This window comes from Aspergillus bombycis (genome assembly GCF_001792695.1).
Source record: "Aspergillus bombycis strain NRRL26010 chromosome Unknown contig00051, whole genome shotgun sequence".
In the NCBI taxonomy this organism is placed as follows: Eukaryota; Fungi; Ascomycota; class Eurotiomycetes; order Eurotiales; family Aspergillaceae; genus Aspergillus; species Aspergillus bombycis.
Window position 1 is genome coordinate 1 of NW_019170053.1, and position 16,237 is coordinate 16,237.

At 45.3% G+C, this 16,237-nt stretch overlaps 4 protein-coding genes across 4 annotated transcripts; 1 reads left to right on the forward strand and 3 right to left on the reverse strand.

Moving 5' to 3' along the window:
- Nucleotides 1–603: 603 nt before the first annotated feature.
- On the reverse strand, nt 604–1,371 carry ABOM_007336 (matrix metalloproteinase; the record flags this gene model as incomplete). Its single annotated transcript, XM_022534465.1, has 1 exon — nt 604–1,371. The coding sequence occupies one exon, from the start codon at nt 1,369–1,371 to the stop codon at nt 604–606; it is 768 nt and encodes a 255-aa protein (XP_022388435.1).
- Nucleotides 1,372–3,782: 2,411 nt separating this feature from the next.
- On the reverse strand, nt 3,783–4,367 carry ABOM_007337 (uncharacterized protein; the record flags this gene model as incomplete). The annotated part of the gene is made up of 4 exons (XM_022534466.1): nt 3,783–3,859; nt 3,921–4,049; nt 4,133–4,291; nt 4,337–4,367. The coding sequence occupies 4 exons, from the start codon at nt 4,365–4,367 to the stop codon at nt 3,783–3,785; spliced, it is 396 nt and encodes a 131-aa protein (XP_022388436.1).
- Nucleotides 4,368–6,707: 2,340 nt separating this feature from the next.
- ABOM_007338 (T6SS phospholipase effector Tle1-like catalytic domain-containing protein) lies at nt 6,708–8,051 on the forward strand (the record flags this gene model as incomplete). Its single annotated transcript, XM_022534467.1, has 3 exons — nt 6,708–6,759; nt 6,809–6,991; nt 7,048–8,051. The coding sequence occupies 3 exons, from the start codon at nt 6,708–6,710 to the stop codon at nt 8,049–8,051; spliced, it is 1,239 nt and encodes a 412-aa protein (XP_022388437.1).
- A 2,990-nt stretch (nt 8,052–11,041) lies between these two features.
- Nucleotides 11,042–12,336, reverse strand: ABOM_007339 (uncharacterized protein; the record flags this gene model as incomplete). Its single annotated transcript, XM_022534468.1, has 3 exons — nt 11,042–11,609; nt 11,671–12,231; nt 12,284–12,336. 3 exons carry the CDS (start codon nt 12,334–12,336, stop codon nt 11,042–11,044), a joined length of 1,182 nt encoding a protein of 393 aa, XP_022388438.1.
- Between the last annotated feature and the right edge of the window lie 3,901 nt (nt 12,337–16,237).

The following is a 16,237-nucleotide window of genomic DNA, read 5'->3' on the forward strand; positions in this document are numbered from 1 at the left end:
GTAGTAATCAGTCGAAAAACCACGGAAAGTATTAGTTGTTATAACTTTAATTTACAGTATATTACAGTACTAGATTTTAAAGAGTTTTGTATAATTATATAATAATTTTTATATTAATATATATCCTTGTATATCCTTGTACAATCTCCCATAACTTCCTACAACCAGACAAAACCAGGAAAAACCTGATATAACCAATCAAATTTAGGAAAAATCTTCGTAGACCTTATAACTAGTTTTCCGCCTCCCTCCACCGCCTTTCTACTAAGAGCACCCTGAATTAGCCTTTATAAAAACCCTCATGGCGCACCCCCCTAAGCCACTATGTAGACGAGCCAACGATACCATCCGAATATTGGGACAGTAAAATGCCAATCTTTATCGGATAAACGCTTGAGGCTAAGTAATGAGGAGTGTTTGTGGTAATGTTTCTTTAGGAATCAGAGAGAACAACTCAAGCCCTTTCAAAAAAGTACATCTGGCGCGGTAAAAAAAAGACATCAAGAATAGCAACACACAGCACCCACAGCAGTCTGCATCAGATTCGCGCTATATTCGTAACGCTGTAGCTTCAGGCATTCTGTCGAATATTTCTGATCTGGCTCACAGAGTATGTTCAGGATAAAGAGCTTGGATCCGCGCAATATCGTCAGGTTCGAGCTTGGACTTGCCGTTGAACCAAGGCCACATGACCGAATTAGGGTCACTAGAATGGTCAAGTCCAAGTGAGTGACCGAGTTCATGCAAAGCCACCTGTCGCAGGAATTCAGAGGTCCACTTCTCTGCTTCATCAAAATGCATATCACCAGCCAGCACGCCACTGCTAGGAATTGGGAAGAACGCATGAGCGAGCACGTTCCCCGGGCCGTCAAATGGGTATCCATCGCCATGATCAGTTTTAGTAAACTCAATACTGATATCTTCTTCTTCCTCATTTTCCGCCATGTTGATCCGGGGATATTTGAAGTGTTCCTGCCATTCAGCAACGACCTCTTTGATTTGAGTTTCGGCATCCTTATATGCCAGATGCTGGGACTCATTCTTCAGTTTCCAATAAATGTCCCGTTTGTTCCACCTTGGAGGACCGGAGCTGAAACTTGCAACTACACTGTTCTCAGGGATACCACAGCGCTTTCTTGTCATAGCCTGCCGGGTTTCCTCATTGTAAGACCCAGTTTCATGCTCTTTCAGTCCGTAGAAATGTTGAAATCTACGGTAGGCAGCATAAACCTCCACCTCTGAGAATTTGCCATCGGGGCTTTTAGAGATATCCAGATATCCGAGTGTCTGTAAATATGCTCGGATTTTTTTCTTTTCCTCTGGCTTATCGGCATCCGCAACGGCCGGAGCCTTCCAGTCTTGGGATGCCATGGCCTCTTTTGAAGGGGTTCCAATCAAAATATAGAATATGTTGAAAGTGTGATTTCTCAGTAACAAATTAGTTTTGTTTAGAGATCAAGTTGCAATATAGCAAGCAGACTTATCCAGTGTTAACCGCTATATTTATAACTTACGGTGGCGCCATACTAAATGCTTTGCATCATCGAAAGTCTTCGACCTAGTATCATCCTAAGCGCCCAAGAACCCTAAATACATGTCTCAACAGCGCTTTAAATAGATGTAGCCAACCAGAGTCTTCATATAACACTGATCGTGTCATGAGACCTATTCAAGGACATGTAAGGCTAATAAGGGCTCGACGATATTGTTATATAAACCCGGTTGTAAATACACCAGAGGGGAGGGCGTGTATGATCTACTCATGTTTTCAAGAGAAAAATGGTAACCGTGAGTATTGTTATTGGTTCTCATTCCAGACAAGGTAATTGCAACACTTTCTAATGCCATTCCGACCAAGGAATCGCCTTAGATCATATCGTGAACAGGTTTATGATTTGTTACTTGCTTGCTTTACACCAGATCTCCGGGTATTGTATTGCTTGCGAAATCGAAAGTTATGATTACAGATGTAGGATCGAGACCTGGATAGAACATATTGGAGAAAAGCCTCCCAGTCGGATGCCTCAGTGGTACATATGTTGAACCCCCGATTGGACTCGCGGCATTGCAATTCCGCCGCGTGCACAAGCACTGTTCATGCTCTTTGACCAAAGAGTAGCATCCTAAGCCTATTTGAAAGTCAGGCCACGTCCTCCTACCATTTCCGATGATCTGTCTTCCACTTCACCATGGTCAAACCTTGATTTTTCAGAGTTTCTAACCCAAAACGGCGGGTATAACTGCACCAGCTATACAATATCATTGGTGAAACTTAATTACATATTTCCGAACTACAAACATCAGTTGTGGTTCTTGTGGACACTTTGACATTTAAGTGAGCATAAGAACAGACGCAAAAAACATCTCGTTCGCAGTGAACCTTCTTCTTACAGTTTCTCACCAACCATGGCCCCTAAAGGCCCAGAATTTGATCAATTACACCTAGCTGCCGGTGCTATCGACTGATTCCAATATATTTGGGTTGGCTGTGACATGACAGTTGAGAGCAGGCATGCCACCGGAAACGGTGATACGGGACGCGACTCCGGATGGACCACGTCACGAATATCGAACCATGGAACAGCTCTGCCAGGCAGACAATCGATCTATTCGGCCTGGGCCGGAATGGGTCAATTGACGGGTTCTGCACAGGTTTAATCACATATGATATGTCAACCAAAATTACTTCAAGGTCAACCGACCCGCGTGGACCGAGTTGATTGGGTTCCCCGCAAAACCCGCGCCGAACCCAGAAACCCCATAAAAAACCTACAAAGTCATATAACCTAAAAATCTAGGTTTTTCAGAATTTTTCCATATGTCAATATTTTATATAGATCTAGATTATTGTAAGAGATACAGCCAGGGCTCTGTATTCCACAAGACCAAAGATCGTATACTTCGGGATCAACGATCCCGAATGCCACCGTTACAATTATATATATATCTAAAATATTAGTTCTGCATCTATAGAATTGGGAGAGATATATCATGTAGAGCTTTAAAAATTAGTTTAACATGCTAATCTAAATTTAAACAGAAACAATATTGAATAACTAAGTGACAAGTCACTTGATTTGTCTTAATAGCGGGGTTTTCGGATTTGGGGCGGGTGCGAGTTTTCAGCTGATCTCTCCAATAAATTAAATTATATATCTCTTTTGTACTAACAGTCGTAGAAGTAGTATCGTTACGTTTAGCAAGGAGAATATTGGCCATTTCTTCTATATACACAGGCCGGGGACTGGTCCATCTGACATGTCGATAGAATGATATAATCCAGTGTCCCAATGACTCCTCTTCGTTTTCAGTCCATTTATATCATACGATGTTCTGATTTTCTTTGTGGAGTGTATTCTTCCGCGGATCAATCCTTTTTTTCCACTCTCTGCAGGGTCAACATTCTCGCTGAGAGCTGCCTGGTTTGACGAATGGTTTGAAGAATATAACAATTATATTCTAAGCTATTGTACTGACAGGGTTTGGGCTCTGCCGCAGTCTAGATCCGACATCAACCAGAAAATGTATGCAAATATCGGTGCCTTTATCTGAACATAACCTTCTTAATTGGGTTGGAAAAACTCCGAAGGAAAAGTGTCAAGTTGTCAAAGCTAGCCATTGATAATTTTACATTACAGCAGGCAAGGTTCGTCTACTTTCTCAATGATAAGACTGGGCCTATCGCTGTGTACCACAAAGTAACAAGAGAGAGTTATCAAATTTCCAAAAGCAAATCGAGACTTCAATACATTCTTCTTTTCACCTTGCTTTTCTTTTCCGACTTAGATGGTCAGGAGTTTGATGTCATCTTGAAAATGACCATCAAATTGCACACTAACATCATAGTGAAACCATACCTCTGCGCTGTGTATCAGTAAACTGAATCAAAAGACAGGAAGAATACCTAGGATTGACTGTACCCTTTCCATTTTTCAAATAGAGTCGGATCTCTCCTTTCGCGAGGAAGAGATCGATCCTTCCGACAACACCGTCGTTCAAGTTGCCGAAAAGGTTGAGGATATGTGCACCAAATACCTCAAGCCGGATACCTACCTCCAAAGTACTGGTATCAATATAGCCAATAATCTGAAAAGCCAGTCAGAATATGAATTTAAATAGGGGAGCATCAAACATTCCTTGGCCGGCCCAAAGGAGAAATCAATCTCAGGGGCAGCTTGGGCCTCAGCAGGAGGAGCTATAGGCAGTGAATTGACAGTTGGGATTTGCTTGGCGTTAAAGACAGTAGGATGACCATCCTTCTTTGCCTCCTGTTCCACGGAGACAACAAAGCCTGGCTGAGTTAGCAAGGATCAGTCAGGAGATTCCTCATACATACCGGCGCGGACTTCACCAGTTCGTTCTGCCATTGTGTGTTACGGATGTTAGCTTGACTGGTTGTCAATGTGCTAGATGATTTCTGCTGAGAGAGTTGATAAACCTGGAGAGGACATTGTGCTCTTATTTATAGTCTAAGATGACATATTAGGTACTAGCAGACAAAGCAACATTACGTAGCTATAATCAGCCATAACGTCGAGGCCCACTGATTGAGGCAACCCTCACATCATCTTAGTCTTTCCTTCATTGGCTTTTAGTCCAAATACATGATCTAGACCATGACAAGTTGTAGGTCTAGACAATGAGGATGCTGCAAGCAGCTTTTATCCCAAGACAAGCCTTATGCAGCCAGATAGTCAACTGTTGTAACTCTATATCTGATCCTATTATCCACTTTATTGACTTGACGTTACAGTGACATTCTATAGTGACGTAACTCTTGTAGTAAACATATGGTTCTTGCCTTTCGCGGGTGACTTGTGAGCCTAGTGAAGCGGACAGGATTGCAAAATAGTACTTGCCTACTTGTACTGATCATGACTTCTAAGCTATGGTGAGTTGTAAATGAACCTTTACTGGCATTTACCTGGGGCCTTCAGTGACTCCTCCCGCGCTCAATACAGAACGAGCTCAACAAGTCCAGAAGCGTTTGGAAGCATGCATTATAGGAGTGGTGCCCTGTACTGGTGTATTCTAACCTACAGTAACTAAATTGTGGAGGTCACATCAAAGTCTAATAAACAAGCATGGATCAGGTCTTATGGTACCGGTTATGATAGAGTTGGATACAACAAAGGGTTTTGATGCACGATTCCCCACTTGCTCTTTCCATAGCTTCCGAGCCAGCATAACTCAAGGGAGAGCTTTCAGAGACGAATAAGCAGAAATACTGGTTTTTGTGATCATCTGCCCGATGAATCAGTACGTGAGTATCATACAAGTACTGGGCTCCAGCCCAATAATTCACTAGGGGATTGAGTATCCTAGATGAAACCATGTACTATTATGCAATGAAGAGAAAGAGAGAGAGGGTTTATCCGTGATGTTATACTGCTATATAGTGCTGTCTTCAGCAGGGCTGTGTGCGCGCTCTCATTACAGAATTAGAAACAGCACATCCAATTCGCACTAAAGGCAAAGAAATAGAACTGTCTTTGTACCAGAATCTATCGGATTCTTAATCATATACTTTTGTCAACTGACCCCTCACAGTTGTTGGCATTGTACGGATGCTTGCAGGGCCACATCGTGATTACAGCTGTCGAAACAAAACAGCAACAGAGATCTTGGTTACCTATTTAAACCAATTACATGGCTGATGGAAGGAATCAAAAATTTCTACTTAGAATAATCCCAGTTTAATGCAGTATAGAATAGTGTTGAGCTCCGCTGTTGAGAAGCAATCTACGACTAAGCAATGCACCTCTCTCGATTGTTACAGAATAAGCCAACAATCTATAATGCTCTCAAAAACTCACTTATGGTTATGCAATAATTGATAGGTATTGTGGCCGGATCGATAACCTTTCCAATTTAGCATTTATTCTGGGCTACCTAGGTGTGTTCAAAAAGATTGCCATTCGTTAACGGCAGAAACTATTTCGAGGGTCGGTAGTAATTAATACGTTTAGCGACATGGTTGACAAAACCATAGTATCAGAACCAGTAACTACTAGTAGATAATGGAAGACTCAGGATTGATTTGGTCAAGTAGAGTATAAATAGGGCCTGCGTGTCTGGGCTCTAATGTCACCTGAGAAGCCATGAGCTGCTTTTGCTAAATCCAAGAAGAAATTCTGAACCAATTAGTTACCGTTGGCGGCTTCCTCATACCACAAATTCAGTTAAGGTTTTACCGAGTCTCGGCCAACCACTACTAGTAGTGCACCTAGTAACAACGACCAATTTCCCAAGAAGCAATTGTGTTAGTAGTTCAGATGATGTGAAGACCTTTCCAACCCGTGGAACTGTTTGATCAAACAGGAAGTAGTCTCCTATAATAGTGGCATCAACAGATTCGATCTCTAAAAGTCCTGTCCCTAGCTCAAGTAGCCGGTTTAACACCAACAAAAATTACATGGAACCGCCCCTCCTGGTTACGTTTATTTCAGACGTTGCTGCACTCAGGTGACTGAAACCCATTCACCTAGTGGCCTACAGACTGAAAACGTCGGATACACCCAAATTCTCTCAAGGGATCTAGATTCATTAACATCAGACCGGCGTAGCAGCCACAGTCTATTGTAGCATTTGGTGATCTAAAACCAGTTTAAATACTCGGTCGCCGCACCTTGGAAATTGTAAGCACAATATGTTCTTTTTGGCAACAATAAAACCCGCGTAGAAAGCACGGCACAGTGTTACCCAGTATGTCCGACCTTCCTTGGTCAGAGCGAAAGAGGCTCATTGTTTGTTGTGATGGTTAGTATGTGCTTTTGTTGAACTGCGATTATATCTAATGCTAGGACAGGTACCTGGCAAGATTCTACCGGGGACTCATTCAAACCCCCCACAAATGTGACTCGCATCAGCAGAGCGATCAGTCGCGACGCGGTGACTATAGAAAACGGTGTGGAGAAGCGGATTTCACAAATTGTCTATTACCAGAAAGGGGTGGGGACAGGTAATCTGCTAGGCGATAAGCTAGGCGGTGGTAAGTAAATCCTGGACTGGCAAATGCTGTATGAGGAACATAATAACCTAGAGTAGGTGCACTTGGCTTGGGACTTAGCGCGAACGTACGCGCAGCTTATGCCTTCCTTGCCGATAATTACGATGATGGGGATGAAATCTTCTTCTTTGGTTACTCCCGTGGTGCGTATACAGCACGAGCTGTAGCTGGCCTCGTTACTCGGTTCGGCCTGCTTACACCACGAGGGATGGATAACTTTACAACACTGTATAATGAATTCTACGGTCAACACCACAAGCCTGCGTCAGAAGTGGAGGATAAGTATAAGGACAGAAAAAGGCGGGAAAAGGTTGGTTTTCGTGAACCATTGCCCCCGTATACTATTAAAATTATCGGGGTGTGGGACACAGTGGCATTTCACAACAATTTTGCGAGCCGGCTGTTTGGGGAGAAGCTTGAACTACCAAATACAGTATTGTCGCCTGACGTTGAGTATGCGTTCCAAGCATTAGCACTAGATGAAGATAGAAACGCATACCAACCTGTACTTTGGCACCTTCCCAAAAACCATGGCCAACAGGAGCTTCTTCAGGTTTGGTTTTCTGGACACCATTCTGATATAGGTGGGGGGGCAGAGGAACCTCGTCTTTCTGATATTACCCTGGCATGGATGGTGGCACAATCTACCAAGAACATGCAGTTGGGTATTGACTTGGAATATTTTTATGATCATCAGTCAACAGGGATTCAGCCGTGGGCGACACACTTGGTTGATGTTAATCCAACGAAAAGTATCTTCGCACGATTGTTCGAAAAGTTCTTGGGCCATTCTCCCAGAACCCCTCTTGGATACCCACCTGACGAGGGTAATCTCGATATTACTAATGAATACATTCACCAGTCCATCGAGGAGCGGGATTTCAAATCATGGCCCTCGGCTGTCGTGAAAGGGCGCGGTACTAAACCATACTGGGCCCTAGCTGATGGTAAGAAGATCAAGCAGATTGATGCAGTTCAAGTGGAGCATGACTTAAAGGGGCGGATCAGGAAGATTCATCCAAACCAGTGGGATGATGCTTGAAATACTCCCTGATGGAGATACTGACTCTCCAGATAAGCTTGAACTTCAATTTCGGTCTAGCTGTTACAACCTTGTCCTTTGGAGTACTTTTTCTTTCTTAATATTTCTCGGTAGTGGAAGACAAGACCCTGTTCTTGTGCTCTTCCCTTTGTTACGTTAGGGTTTACACTTTTATCACGGCTAATTACCTTTACCTACCAAAGGATCTCAGTAGGCAATAATTGCAATTGAAATGCCTTACACTAGTTCAATTACTTCGAATTAAAATCATATGGTATTTGTCTGCACTGCTATTTGTAATAAACTTAGCCAGAGCACGGTCTCCTGCCTGTGGACTTTCAACGTCAACATTCCGCTTTTTTGCATCGTATCTCATCCAAGGGATACAAGGTCAGCTCTAAGCCCAGCGGCTCTTAGAGTTGATGAGGATGCCATAAATCATGGGGAAGTATGATCACATGCACGTCCTTACTTCGCCAGTTGAAATCCATCACGGTAGCCTAGGCTGGTGTCAGGAAGATGACAATGCAATTGTTACTAAATCTACCACTAAAATCTTGAATCCAACACCTATGGTTTATAAAACCTTAATATAGCAGTTGCCAAGTTCTCCTGGCTAAATGCTTAAAGTATGTGTTCTTACACTGTATTTATAATATCTGGTGAGGGAGCAAATGATAACAGCTTAGTAGAATAACGGTTGCAAGGAATTCACATTGAGAAAATTCATATAGATATTGATTGCAAGACTATTGCGAACTTTTTCTACGTATTAACCTTATCCAGTGTAGCAACCCTTCTGCATAATTGATACTGCAGTATAAATCCATACTAGCCCGAGGACCCTTTCCGAACCACATGAAAACAATGGATATTGCAAACCTCAACTCTGCTTTGCGTCGAAGCGTAGTTTAACTTTCGCGGTCATGCTGACCCAAACTTTTAACTAAAGTCACCAGTCAAGGACTGCAACTTGACTTTCTGTTAAAGTATCATAGATCTAGATCGGTTGCACTTGGTAAGATCTAGCCATTTGCGTATTTGGCTGGAACCATGGTTGATATGAAAGATAGAGCTGTCTGTAATCCCAGCTAGTTCCCGCAGTCAAAGTGGCTTTTCCTGTCACCTATTGTTTCGGAAGGCCAGGATGGGTAAAGGATCCGATATTACCATCTCTTGACGTTTCCACATTCAGTGCGTTTAAATTCCCATTCACAGACTCGTTGTCCCTTTGGGGTTACTCCTGGGAATGTATGTTAACGCTGGAAAATACTTGTTAAAGATCGGCGCTCCTGCTTGCCAATGAGGAGAGCAGTTCCTCAAAAAAAGCAATATATCCAGCATTTTAGTTCAAATCCACAAGGAGAGAATCTGCGTAGTATAAAGTATCAGAGGTGTCCTGCATTGCCAGAAGAAAAGTAATGTATCTCCTTTCTTTTCAGCACCGCTCAACGTAGTTTAAGCTATATTCAGCAAACCATATCGGCTTCTTTAGCACCATTTGCCGCATCTTCCAGATAATGAATCACCCCTGGGTCCAAAAGCTTCCCATGGCAGTATGTGCTTCATAATGGGGCACGTCTTTAGCACGTCTTCCGGAAGAAACTAACCCGTATTTTGCAGAAAGTCGGCTAAGTGGCCCAGCTCAAGTGAGGCTGTCGTGCGGCTCTTCGTCTTGAAAGTCGCCTCGACAATTCACTCAATCCCTGTTCCCCTGTAGTTGAGGAGGGGCTGGACCTTAAGGTATAGCTTCATATCCTTCCACTTACCAGTAAAGCGCCTCGCAAGGACCTGTCCTAAACCTCGTCATACCAATATTACGCTAGTGTCCCATTCTCTGTACCTCCAGTTGTTGAACTTATCTACCACTTTATCAATCAATACTTAACACGACTCTCTCGTCCCTGGCAAACCCATCCCATCATTCCCAGATTTTGATACGGCTTTCCTGTGGCTTATAGCGTATCTAGTTCCAGCTACTCCATTCAACCTGTGCCTCGTATTTTGCGTCACCAGCATTGAATTCATCCTCATTAGCCGCAGTAATGGCAGCGTCGATGTTACCACCCGTGATAGCATACCGCTTCGTATGCGTCAACTAGAAGTCATCCTCGTTCTCCTTCTTGCGGATGCGCCGGCTCCAGCCAGCGGTATAGATCTCCTTGCAGCTCATGTCAAGAAACTGGGCATTGAACGTAGTGTCGATCGAGTACATATCGAAGGTCAATAGGACACTTTCTGCGAGTTTGTGGTGGAGGAGAAGAACCTTGGCTGAGTTAAACCGGGGTCTAACCTTGCATTCGGGGCACTATATTTGGCTCTGTGTGGGGAAATAAGGTTGGCGGTCATGGCCAAAGAGCTAATGCTGAGAGAAATATAGAGTACATGTAAGTTTGGGCTGGGGTTGGATAACGACACGAGGGTAATAGAGCGGCAGCAATGGCAAGGGAGGACAAGTTGATACGATAATAACTGTTTCTGCATAGACAGCCAGAAGCAATGTCCCCAAATATAGTTAGGGGTGGATGTCGGTCAATTTTAATTCTCAATCGTCGACAATCAGCGCATTATATGTCTAATATCAAATATAAAAGTTTTAGCCATTGACCGGTCACAGACTTATCCCCCCGCAACGGAGAAGCACAGCCGCTTGTAGAGCTGATGGTGGAACTGGAACTACGAAGTCTACTACCAAGGGGCACCATTACATATGAATCAGGACCATGGAAATCAACAATTGATCTTATAATTACCTCACAAACCCTTACTAGGGGAAAGGTGTCGTGTCACCTCCACCAAGAAGAATACGGATCAGACCGTAGGATGGTAGAGACAACCTTCAAATATGGCCAACAGCAGTCAATGAAAGAACGTTCTTTACCAAGGCTTTGCTTTCGAAAAGCAGCATGGGACAAGATTCAGGACCATATGTTGGTATGTAAGAGTGAAGATATCCCGACCAGCTATGTTCTCCATAAAATCAACAGAGATCATTCCACAATCGTAATGTCCAACAGATTAGAAGCAGGCACCATCAGTTTCGGCTCCTGACTAGGGGGGTCAAATTCCGGCCCAACAGAGATCCTCACCACCGTATCTGCGTGGTCCTCAGCGCTTCCCCAAGCCCACCAGTCAATCATGCCTCCTTTATGCTGATACCGAAACACGTCGCCAACGACTCTGTCCGATGGGATCACCTCAGACCAGGACGATGTTGCCACGGTGCACGAGCCTCCCGGCTGCAGGCTCACAAACTGATCGCTTTCGCTGATATCCATCACTTCAACATCTTCAGGTTCAACTGGGTTCCAGCCCCCTATGCCGCAGTCTTCATCAATGTCGCTGACCTGCCATTCACCATCATCGCAGCGCCGGTGAAGTCGGCTGCCCTCCACAACTAGAGCATATGTGCGGAAAATAATAGGCCTTGTCTTTTCTATTTCTCCATCCGTACCCAAGACGCCATGATATGTCACCTTTTGAGAAATCATAAATCTTCCATGTATGGGCTCCTGGCTTGGACCTGTCACGGTAGTACTGAGAATCGGTGCTCCGGGACTACACCGCCAGTCTTGTTAAACACAGAGAATACATTAGAAACATCATTCGAACGACTTACATTCTCTCAGAAGGGTCTATCGGCGGTGGCGATATTGCCCGTTCTGTCGGTCGCTCAGCGACCGCATCAAACGATACCGAAGGACCGCCAGGGATCGTAAGTGGGCTCGACGATAGATCCCACGACTTGTCCTGGTGCTCCTTAAGGGTACCCCAGCGCCAGCGGGAGATCTTCTTGCCAGGCCAGACCAAAGTGTATTTTTCTCCCAGCGTCATGGCTGCGCGGTAGTAATCCGGAATAACGACGTACGTCCAGTAGCTGCCACCAGGCCCGAGCTCTAGATCATCCTCTATAGTTTTTGACGGACTGAGGTCGATTTCCTCCGTGTCCGCGGGGAGCTCGACCTCCTCAGTCGCACCGTTTGGCGTATGACGCAACAGGCGGAGCCCCCCTGGTCCAAACGCATCTGCCCGTGAGAACCACTGGAAAATACATCGCTCATCATAGCCATCATGGTCTCGGTGGAATCTGATTACAATCCCGTCCTGCAAGCCTGGGACGAGTTGACCTTTAAAATAGTCGGGGCACTCGAGAGAGATTGAGATACGGGGAGTATTGAGCCTGTACACTATTAAATGCGCTGCTCCCTTGTCACTTTGTCTGATTGGCGTACCTTGCATCGACCGACGAATATCTCACATGCGGGTCCATCTGGCTGTGTTCCATGATTCGAGGAATACAAGGACTTCGTGTTTGGCAAGAGAAGAGGTAAGGAATGGGATGTTCCAAGAGAGGGTTGTGGCAGGTCTTAAATATGTCCTGCAGATCACCTGCCTGGGACTAGATTTGGAACCCAACCCATAGGGATGTACGTTGATTCTAAAAAAGAAAGGTGTGCTTACTCTGTCGGATTGGCGCCCCAACCCAGTAAAGCCAGATGTTAATAATAAATAGCATCCCAACCCCACCCATATCCTTCTCTTAGGTCAGCAGCCCCCACACGCCCTTCGGCGTGTTGGTCTGCCGCATAAAGACACTTAAAGACAGGCAGTCCGATGTTAACACCGTTGGATGCCTTGCGATATCTCGTAGTATTCAAGAAACGCTAGTGGGGGGAACCAACTCAGAGAAGCAGACGTTCTCTCAGCCAGTCCAGCGATTTGTAGGCAACTCCAGTAGCAAATCAGCTGAAGAGGTTTTGGGGGGGTTTGAGATCTTTCAGGCCTACGTTATAATGAAGGACAACCAAACACAATGATGCAGGAGGAATGTTTGTAACTCGCAGCCAATGAAGTCCAGGGAGTCTATTAATGTACAATGCAAGTGTCTAATGTCTTCCCCTAACCCTATTAGCCTCAGCGATTCACTCAATAGATTCTGTGAGGTCTGCACATGCTGAACCGCGCTACACACCCTTGCTAACAGCTACCTCCACCTCTACCCCTGCGGCTAGGTTTAATCTACGTTGTAATCTCAGGCAGCAAGATGGGGGTGCCGCATTTCTCCTCGAACCATACACCAGCCGCAATAAGCGCCCACGAGTCTGGGTTCTGGAAGCTGAGTTCCGCCTTACAGATGCCATCCTCCCCGTTCCAATTGCCTTTAGGGTTACAGAGGGCCCGGCGACCTGTCTTAGCTCTCATCATTTTTCCCTCTTGTGAATTTCGATCGAAGTTGCCTTCTGCGAGTTTGACGGCGCTAGTGTAGCCGTATGCGTAGTCCTGGCCACTGTATTTGGTTGTTGGTCAGCTATCTCTCTGGTCTGCGTCAGATGGGATATGAACTCTTACGGTCCGTCTGCTATTCCCTTCATCGCGTATGTGGTATGGCAGCACTCATGGATGATTACCATTGACAGGGAGCGGTGAAGGTTAACAATGTTATCCCCACGTAGGCTCTCGTCCTTGGGCTTGGACTTGTCGTGGCCCTTGTCATCCTTCTGATATTTGCACTTGGCAAGGCGGCTCTTAGTGGAGTCAACAAACCTTTCAGGGGCATCTTTTGGTGGCTTTGGATCGAAGGCCTGCGGACAGAAGGTCATAGTAGCCCCCTTCTTGTCAGGGTCCTCGTTCACAAATGCCACAAAACCCTTTATACACCCTCGAGCCGCAAAGTTGCAATTAACGGTAAGCTTGTAATCGGTGGACTTTCCTTGCAGAAGCTCTCCGATATGCTGGTATGCATTTTTCACGGTCTCATCGTAGGCCTTTCCGTGTCGGTGCTTCTTGTCCAAGAACGTTCGATGGTAAGGCACTTTGGTCTTCTTAAAGTCCTTGCTCAACGTATTGGCGACTTCAATAGCAGTAGTAAATTCCTCGGTGATGATATTCTGGTGTTTCTGTTCGCACTTCTTTCCCACCTCCTCTGACCAAGTAATGAGGCTTTCTCCTTATCACCATTGCTGTTTAAGGGTCCATCGCAATTCCCCGCCGGAGTGTTGCCGACAAACCAATGAGGCTGTGCGTCAATGCCTTGTAGATCCCCTTTATTGTAGGGCTCAGGGTCAACATCCTTCACCACGTCGATCTTTTTATAGAATTCTTCCAAAACCGAGTCACAGTTGAACTTCAAGTCGTTTCGATCATAGCATGACTCCATGATATGTGCTTCGTCGTTTCCCCCAGCCTCATCTGCACCCACGCCCCATACCACAAGCCTTCCATTCTCCTCCATATTTCGAACATCTCCCTTGTTCCTTACATAATACGCAAGAAATGCATTGATGTCCCCACACGACGCCTCGTACCGATGTTTGGCAACACCGAGGAAGTTTTGGCTGCAGAGGTTAAACATCCTGATCAGCTCCGGAGGTGCCTCCTTCGGAGTTTGGCCTTTGTCGCCACTTTTCTTCGTTGTGTCGTACAGCAATGGGGCCCCATCGCCGACGACGACAAGAAAACTTCTTTGTGGACAGCAAGAGCCACCATGACTCTTGGTCGTAGCTTTGACTCGATATTATCCTTCTCGGCTTGGCTCTGCATTGCATTGTATGCATCCTTTGCTAGCTGAACTAGCTGTGCATTCTTCAGTGGGCTCTTGAATGTAGCTCTCGCACTGTAGAGAACAATGTCTTCGTCTATGTTCTCAGATCTGACCACGGTATCTCGCCAGACCTGTAGGTCTACAGCGTTGGAGAATCCCAGGAAGAGGGTAACGAGGAGAAGGGTCTTCAGCATCCACATGACGGAGGGCCCCTTAACTTAGCAAGAGGAAAACAGATAACCCGGACAAAGGAATTATAGAACAACACAGCTGATTAGGGGTATACCATGAATGATATGATTTGTGATAGAAAAAAGAAACAGATAACTGGAACTGCAACGGGAGAACTTCTATATTGTCTTCAACTGACAGAAGTGATGGTTTGATCTGGCTTTCCCTATTATCCTTCTACCAAAGGAGCGAACAAGCCTTAGGTTTTAAACCGTTTTTCAGCATCACTGAGTCCTAAGGCTGAAACTATCCGATTACTTCCAAGAATAGCCCCAGGGATCGGGGCTTTGCATCCACCACATCTATCGTATGTGTGTGGCAGGGAAAATTTGACGAGACCTCATCTTCGTCCTCCTCAACACCCCGAGGCACGAGCACATTGCCGTTTCCTCGTATTCCGCCGTCTAGGATGAACTTGGGCGCCTGAAGCTAGATCCAATGTTACATAGGTTTCTACCAGCGGGTATTGGTTGTGAGAGCTCACCTTGGCCTCGGGATTGCTGTATCACGAGGACTGGAGCGTCTTGGGTTACAACTTGGACAGCAGGTGGTATCCCTTCCAAGTGTTTCCGTGTGAAGTGATAGGCCTGACTGCGGCTCAATTCACTGCCCCTTCACTGGTGGTCCAAATTTAGTCCTGTAATAAAGTACATGATATTGGGTGCCATTCAGGGACTGCCCGAGATTTACTTGTAGCAGTTGATTGGAACAGCCATCATGCCATAGGGCTGATATCTCCAGGTTTACGTAAATAGAGCACTAGGGAGAACTATGATATAGACGAGTTCGCTAATGAGCATAAGCTAAAATCCCCATCTGTGGTAAATAAACCGAATTTGAAGCCTTGGCAGTCTGTTGGATTCGTTTATGTAACATATTGGGTGTGCAGCGTTAGCTTGGGGCCGGGTAAGACCATTGGCGCGCTCGTGTGAACCGAGATCCTCTCATGCATGACCGGCCTCTTGGCTTTACAGCCTCATTTAATCCCTGTGCACCAATTTACGTGCTTCCTACCGCAGAAGGTATGCCGGTAGAGTAAGCGACCCAGGCACAGGAGAGTAGACTTCATCGGAGTCTGCGTTGATGCTGAGGCTGGGGATGAAACTATAACAATGATTATATTTTTGATCTTGGTTTTCGATAGATACATATATAAATATTACTGTCTATCCAAATGTATATAAGGAGACAATAACCCATCGAGCCGTTGTATAGACAAGCTACTCTTTGTATATATCTTCATTACCTTCTTCCACGATGGCCAGCCGCACCTGGTTAGCCCTGTTGCTAGTAACCCTCTATGCCTCTCTATCTCTTGGCCATGCTATTCCTCATATCATGCGAGACAACAAGGCCGGCGGGTCAGATGGCCATGGTGAATTCCTCAATTGGAGGTATGATGATTTCTCGGGCA